General features: G+C 35.8%; 1 protein-coding gene and 1 long non-coding RNA gene across 2 annotated transcripts; both read left to right on the forward strand.

Annotated features, from left to right (window-relative positions):
* The first annotated feature begins 904 nt into the window (after window positions 1–904).
* On the forward strand, window positions 905–1,666 carry LOC138877537 (uncharacterized). The gene has a single exon (XM_070157151.1). The coding sequence runs from the start codon at window positions 905–907 to the stop codon at window positions 1,664–1,666; it is 762 nt and encodes a 253-aa protein (XP_070013252.1).
* Window positions 1,667–2,220: 554 nt separating this feature from the next.
* LOC104212912 (uncharacterized) lies at window positions 2,221–7,566 on the forward strand. The gene is made up of 3 exons (XR_707470.2): window positions 2,221–2,344; window positions 6,133–6,200; window positions 7,196–7,566. It is a non-coding gene; the product is annotated as an uncharacterized lncRNA (long non-coding RNA).
* Window positions 7,567–7,999: the final 433 nt, after the last annotated feature.

Here is a 7,999-nt window from a genome sequence, read left to right on the forward strand (position 1 = left end):
AGGTGTTGGGTCACACTTTCGTTGATGGGTTGGACGAGGCATCAAAGATGAATTTTGACTCAGCATGTGGGGGTAGTTGCATGGCAAGACCGTATTGTGAGATCCAGATCCTGCTAAACAATTTCACTGCTAATGATAACAAATGGCACGAAGATGGGGAACCACGAAGAGTACTTAAACAAAAGACAGCAGGTTTGATCGAGCTTGATGAATTCTCAGCAATGAGGGCGGATATAGCGAGATTAGCGAATCAGATGAATAAAACGACAATGCACCAAGCACAACAAATGCAATATGTGAAAAGATGTCTACTTGCTACGAGTTATGGAGTGAAGGTCACACAAGTGACATATGTCCCATGAATCCTGAATCCATCTACTACGTGGGGAAACAAGCTAGAGGGCCGATGAATCAAAATGCTCAATATGGTAACACATCCAATCCGAACTGGAGGAATCATCCTGACTTCTCTTGGGGTCAGGCCTCAGGCAATTACAATCGTCCACCTCAACCCCCACAGCAAATAGAGGAGAGTTTGACTGATATGATGAAAAAGCTCTTGATATACAATAAGCAATTGCGCACAGATTTTAGAAATCTAGAGAGGCAGTTTGGGTAGATGGCTAAAAGTCAGAATAGTAGACCTGCTGGAGCTCTTCCAAGTGATACAGAAAAAAATTCACAAGTCAATGCAGTAACGTTGAGAAATGGGAGAAAGTTGGTAGAAGTGCCTAAGAAGAAAAAAGAGCAATCTAGGCTCGAAGAAGAAAGAGTGCCAAAACCTATAGAGGTAGATGGGAGAAACAGAACAGAGCCTGAGTAAAAATCAGAGAGGGTGACACCCCCTTTTCCTCAAAGATTGAGAAAGAAGAATGATGACCACATGTTTCACAAATTCCTAGATATGCTGAAGCAGATACATTTGAACATCCCTTTGATAGACATGCTACGTGATGTCCCAAAATATGCAAAATATATTAAGGACATAGTGGCAAATAAAATGAGGTTAATCGAGTTTGAGACCGTAGTACTTACTAAGGAGTGCACTTCCAGGATTCAACATAAGCTTCCACAAAAGCTTAAGGATCCGGGTAGTTTTACCATCACTGTGAGGATTGGTGAATTTAATGTGGGTAGAGCCTTGTGTAGTTTGGGTGCAAGTATAAATCTGATGCCGTTGTCAGTGTTCAAACAATTGGGCTTAGGAGCTCCGAGACCCACCACAATGTTGCTACAGTTAGTTGATAGATCTGTCGGGTTAATTGAGGACGTCTTGCTGCAAATTGGGAAGTTTATTTATCCTGCAGATTTTATCATCCTAGATTACATGGCTGATGAGTTGGTTCATATCATTTTGGGACGACCTCTTTTGGAAACTAGAGATGCAATTATCAAAGTCCGAGAAGGTAAAATGATCCTGAGGGTAGACAATGAAGAAACATTCTTCAATGTATATCGAGCCATTCAACTGCCTAGTCATTACGAGGACTTGGCCATGATTTCGGTGGTGGAGATAAATGAACTAGCCGTAGAGCCAAGGGAGTTTAAAAAAGATGCATTAGAAAAGGCATTGATGTTGTTCAATCACTTAGAACGTGAAGAAGAGGTTGAGGAGATGTTGTACATTCTGGATGCATCGTGCGAATACATAAGAGAAAGAACCTAATTTGAGCCTCAGGATAGGCCAATCGGCCCGCCTCCTAAACCCTCAGATGAGGAGGCCCCAAAATTGGAGCTTAAACCCTTACTATCTCATCTTCATTATGCATATTTGAGAAATTCTAGCACTTTATCTGTGATTGTTTTTTCTCATTTGTCTGAATTGCAGGAAGAAAAAATCTTAAGGGTTGTGAGGGACCACAAACATGCCATTTGTTGGATGATGTCTGATATAAAAGGTATTAGCCCTGCATTCTGCATGCACAAAATACTCATGGAGAAGGGACACAAGCCTAGTGTGGAACATCAACGCCTCCTCAATCCAATCATGAAAGAAGTGGTAAAAAAAGAAGTAATTAAGTGGCTCGATACAGGTAAAGTATTTCCTATCTCCCCGATAGCAAGTGGTTAAGGCCTCATTTGTTTGCACTTAACGAGGGTCTGAATTTAATGATCCTTATCTAAGCCCATTAAGTGCATTTGTTTTTTTGTTTTTTTCGCGTCTGAACTGGTCTGGATCGGCCAGCCCTTAAACCTAGTCTTAATAGCGTCCAGACCCTTTAAAACACGCTTTTATATTTCCCAAAACTTAACGCTTCTTTTTTTTTTCAGGCCTCTCTTTCCTTCTCTCTCTCCAACTATCAGTCGGCTACCCAAATCCTTTCCCCCTGAAGACTTTGAACTGGTAAGATTTCAAAACTTTCACAAGTATTTCATCTATTAATTTGTCATATTCATTATATTTTTTATGACGGCTTGTTTTTATAAAGAACTCAGTGAAATTTTGTTCTCCAAATTTGATTCATTAAAGTTCAAAGGAACTTCATAAATATCTATATATTGTGAATTATGTGGTGTATTAGAATTGTAAGATAGGCTCTCTTTGATGAACAATATTTTAATTGTTGAAAATATAGGATTCCATGTGTATGATCGTTCTCAATGTCGTTGTAATATCTAGACAAGAATTAAAATTTAGTCGGGACAGTCATGTGTGTATGAATTTTATAATCTAATATTCTGATTTCTGTTCTCCTTCTTCTTCAGTTCACTTAATATTATAAATTCTAACACATACTTTGGTAAGGGGAGTGGGAAAAGTTTGACTTTTTATTAGAATTGCTATGATGGGATTTGTATGAGAAACTTTAGAGTTGAGTCCAAGATAGAATTTTCCCCCTAATTTTGTTGTGAAAATCTGAAGCATTTATGAGTATGAGCACCTAAGGTATATTCCCACTCCATAGGCAGTTAGGGATTGTTAATGAGGAGAGTCTATGGAATTATGATACTGCATCATATATTACTTCGGCATACTGACTGTGATCATTAAATTTTCCTTACGAAAATGGCTTTTTATAACCTATGAAAATTAGTCAAAGATATAATACATCATAACAGAATTAAAAAATAGGCACGAGCACATGGTATACCAACAGTGAAGTATTTCCTATAAAAAAAAAGGGACTTCAATCGAAGGAATGATTCTTTTCAATTAAGTTGTACGAAAGGTAGAGATATGATTCTTTTCTCAAGTCCTCGCGATTTTAGTTACAAAAGGAGTTTTTCTCAGCATTGTGGCAGCTGATATATAAATAATTATGCAGTTTGTGGGATCTATCCATGATTCCCAGAAGATAGTGGAAGTTGGTTAACGGCTTTTATATATATACTAATCTTTAATGTATGCGCAATGCACGTGTATCGATATCAATGAATATATAATTTTAAAAAATATAGATATTATCAAATAATGTGTGTAAGTTACAAATAAAAAAAGGTGTAAGTCTTGAAAATAATGAATACTAATCTCACCTAGCTATCTCTAAAAACTTGACAAGTTACAATATAAAGTCAAAAATGGCTAATATTAATTTATTTTTTTTTAAACAATTAACTTAATATGTTAAACATATAAGGAGTTTTCATTTATTGGAATAAATGCAAAATAATAATATTAATAATAACAATTAATGCTTACTCATTTAGATATATTTTATCTTTTACTGTCTTACCCTTATTGTTACAAGTTTGTAAATTTATCAATTTTGGACAAATAATATGACCTTTTACTTTTGGATCTTTGTGTGTATAGATTCATTACAGTTATTAGTCTCATTGACTTAATGTGTCAAAAACAATAAGTAAATGTAATTTTTGGAATAAATGCAAAATAGAAAGAAAAGTAGGTAAATGTGATTAATTGAAATTTATTTATAATTTTTTTTGTCTTCTATTGTTTCATCCTTATTATTTCTAACTTGCTCTTTTTTCTAATTTTCTTTCACCATCAATACTATTCTTATGGAAACGATTTTAGGTATCCTTTAACTTGAATATTAGTTACTTGGAAAATGATTGGGTTCTTTTTATGATTAATTAATTCGAAAACTTAACTATTTTTTTCTAAATATTTAAGGGACTAATTTAATTTTTTAATTCAAATTTTAATTATGATCTCTTCCCAGTATTTAATATTTCACTATAACATGAAAGGAATTACATTTATATTGCATTCTTCAAATAAGAAACAAATTTATATGGTGAATTTGGAGAAGATCTAAATTGGGTTTTAACTAATTAGTTGATACAAAGAAGTTTTTTTGTTAAATTAGTTTGATTACTTATTTATTTTGTTATCAACATTGAATTAACTTTAAGTAATATATCAAAAAACAAAGGGAGACAACTTAAGCCTCAATGTTAACATTTATGTAAGTTATTGACTTATTTATTTTGTTCTCGAATGTAAGCCACAATATTAACGTTCGGAAATCTTTAGTTGGGTGAGATTAATAGTTCTAAATATTAGGACCTCTTACCTAGTTCAATATGTAAAGATTTAAGTATTAAAGTTTTAGTTGACCTAAAAGTCCTAAATATTAGGAAAATATTTTAAATTACAATTCTATCCAATGTGAAATATATTTTTAAAGGGTTAAAAAGGCGAACGATATTTCGCTAAGGATCTTCGTGCTTTTAATATAGTATAGACAGATATATATTGTAATTAGCCTATTTGCTTAATTCTTAATTAAGATAAGGTATCTATCTTTGCTTCTGTATATATCTGTATTTTATTTTTTGTTAATTGTCCTGTTTGTGTTTGTCAAGGCCTTTCGCTCAAGCATGTCAGATTGTCAGTTTTCATAGAGTTTATCCAATTGAAGGTATTTGTGTCATTAATATCATAAATACTTAGTTTCTGGTGCCATAAGGAAACAATATGGAGAGTTGTAGACTCCATGGATGATTGCCAGTTCTTGGTAGGAAGTCTGTTATACTTGTCTTTTGTAATAAATATATCAATATTCTTTTTGGTTTGATCGTAATTGTGGTTTTGGACTGTAAAGATCCGATCGGTCGTTTTGAGTATTTATACTTCCCTCACCAGTTCTCGGGCATGACTAGCCCCGTATGATGTATTGTGACCTATGTAAATCGTCGGTTTTGGTCTTCAGGTTAATCAGAACAGATATATAAGAAAGATTCTCAACTTGAAGCTTTAAATTTGAAAGATTTGACCAAGTTTTGACTTTTTAGTATTCGATCTCGGATTTGAATTTTTATGATTTGGTTGGCTCCGTTAGGTGATTTTGGACTTGGAATAGCATCCGAAATGTAATTTGGAGGACCATGGTAGAATTAGGCTTGAATTGGCCGAATTGAAAATTTGGCGTTTTCTGGTTGGCAGTAGAAATCTTGATATCAGGGTCGGAATGGAATTCCGAAAGTCAGAGTAGGTCTGTTGTGCCGTTTGTGACGTGTGTATAAAATTTCAGGTCATTTGGATGAGATTTGATAGGTTTTTACATCGTTTGCGAAATTCGGAAGTTTGGAAATCCTTAGGCTTGAATCCGAGGGTGATTTGGTGTTTTGGTGTTGTTTTGAGGGTTCCGAAGGTTGGAATAAGTTTGAAAGGTGATAGGTGACTTGTTCGTATTTTTTGCTGAGGTCCCGGGGGCCTCCGGATGATTTCGGATAGTTTTCGGAAAGTTTGAACTTGACAAAATGCAGCTGGTCTTGCTGCTTCTGTCATATCCGCACCTGCGGATTGGGGACCGTAGGTGCGAGCTCCGCAGGAGCGAAAAAGAGGCGCAGGTGCATGGAGGACCACAGGTGCGACTTGGTAAGCTACTTGAGCCTTATATCTTGTGTTTATGGCGATTATTCCATTATTTAATCATGATATTAGTGGAAAAATTTGAGAAGAAATTGGGAGATTAGCGCTTGAAATTAGATAGTTCAAATTGGGGATTTGAGGGGCCATTTGGGGTCCGATTTTGATGATTTTGGTGTGTATAGACTTGGGAGTAAAAGGAGTTTCTAGTTTTGTGATTTTTGTTGGATTTCGAGACGGGGGCCCGGGGGCCGAATGTGAGCAAATTCGGGATTTTGGGTCTAATTTGATAATTTTTGTGTGGGTTTTGTTCCTTTGGCATGTATTGATGATATGATTCTGATTTTGGATAGATTCGGGGCGATTTGAGGCCGAGTCGAGACGCAAGAGCATCGCGGTGTAGATTTTCGTCCGATTTGAGGTAAGTAATGATTGTAAATCTAGTACTGAGGGTATGAAACCCTGGAATTTCGTGCTATTTTGATAAATGAGGTGACGCACATGCTAGGTGACGGGCGTGTGTGCGTGCACCAGTAGGGACTATGACTTGGCCCGTTCCGTGGCAATTGTAAAGTCGCATGTTTTAATAAACTCTATATGATATCTATGTGTTTTAGAAATGACTCTGTTAACTTGGGTTGAATATCATGTTTGGGGCTTTGTGTCGTACTGTTTGGACCCTCAGGGGTATTTTATTACTATCCTCGCACTGTTTTGATTCGAAAGCGTATCTTCAGTCATGATTTTTACCTATTTATTGTCTGATTCAGTTTCATTACTTTGTTTTTAAATATATGAAAGTTGTTTGGGCTGAGTTCCCTAATTTTTCACTGAAATGCTCGAGTGACTTGTGAGGTTGATGATTGAGAGAGGCCAAGGGCCTATTGGTGAGGATTATATAATAATGGATCGGGCTGCACGCCGCAGCGATATATATATATTCTTCCGGAGTTTGCACACCCCCAGTGAGCGCAATCGACTATATATTTATGGATCGAGTTGTACGCCGCAACTGTTATTATAAGGTACCTATTGAGCGTGAGTGCTGAGTATGAGCGTTGATTGATGAGAGTTGAGTCACGATTGACTGAGAAGCTTGCCTGAGGTGCTAAATATATATGGGTGATTGTTTGCCCGATGGACTTGTTTTTATGAAATTACTATTTTCACTTTGTTTTTTATACTGAGCCTCTAATGAAAATGTTGAACAAATGTTTTAAACAACTATCATTGAAATTGAAATTTTTACGAGATGTTCGAAATTTAACTGTTGATCTGAACCTTGTTATTTTCACTGAGCCTTTATATTATGAGATGTATATGATTTTAAATGCTCGTCACTGCACTCGGTCTTTATTTAACTTTATTACTTACTGAGTTGGCGTACTCACATTACTCCCTGCACCTTGTGTGCAGATTCAGGTATTTTTGAACCCGGTAGCGGGTGTTGATTACTTAGTGGCAGGTTCATCGGAATTAGCAAGTTAACTGCCTGGCGATCACAGCCTTGCTTTCCTCCCTCCTTATTCTCCCTTAGTTGTATTCAATGACTTTCCGCATTGTTTTTCTATTTTAAGCACTTTATAAAGGTTTATTGTTAAATAGCTTTGATTTTATCCTAAGAATGAAAATATTGATTGGTTTTGGAATTGTGTCGGCTGGCCTAGTTCCATGATAGGCGCCATCATGACTGGGTTGGTTTTGATGTCGTGACATGGACGAACAGTACGATGCCTGAACACTAAAGAATTGAGCATAATTGGTATACTTTCTTAGTGATTGTTTCAGATTTATGGAACTCTCAAATAGTTTAGGCATATCAGCTGCTTGTTAATCTGTGGAAGTTCTTAACTTTTGTGACTTGCTAGACTGTTTTGTGAATGTACTAGTGAATGTTTTCCGTGACAAGGTATGTTCCTCTTGCGTGCTTGGTGCAGTCTTAAATGTTAGTCAATTTGCAATGATCATTAGAGTTTTATATTTCAGATATGGAATCTAGTGAAAATCAATAAGTGAGTTGGAGAAATATGGATGTAGTAAAATTTTTTTTAGAAACTTGTATTCAAAAAGTATCCTTAAACGGGAGACTTGGAAGTAGTTTGAAGCCGGATTTATGGAACAAGATTAAGCTAGCTTTGGTGAGACTTCTCATGGTTTTAATGTTACCCAAAAGCAGATGAAGAATCATTATGATTATCTAATACCATTCTAATGTCTACC

Source organism: Nicotiana sylvestris, chromosome 9 (genome assembly GCF_000393655.2).
Source record: "Nicotiana sylvestris chromosome 9, ASM39365v2, whole genome shotgun sequence".
Classification (NCBI taxonomy): domain Eukaryota; kingdom Viridiplantae; phylum Streptophyta; class Magnoliopsida; order Solanales; family Solanaceae; genus Nicotiana; species Nicotiana sylvestris.

Bases quoted from the DNA above. Each gene is read 5' to 3' on its own strand.
- LOC138877537 (XM_070157151.1), top strand. From the start codon at position 905: ATGCTGAAGCAGATACATTTGAACATCCCTTTGATAGACATGCTACGT.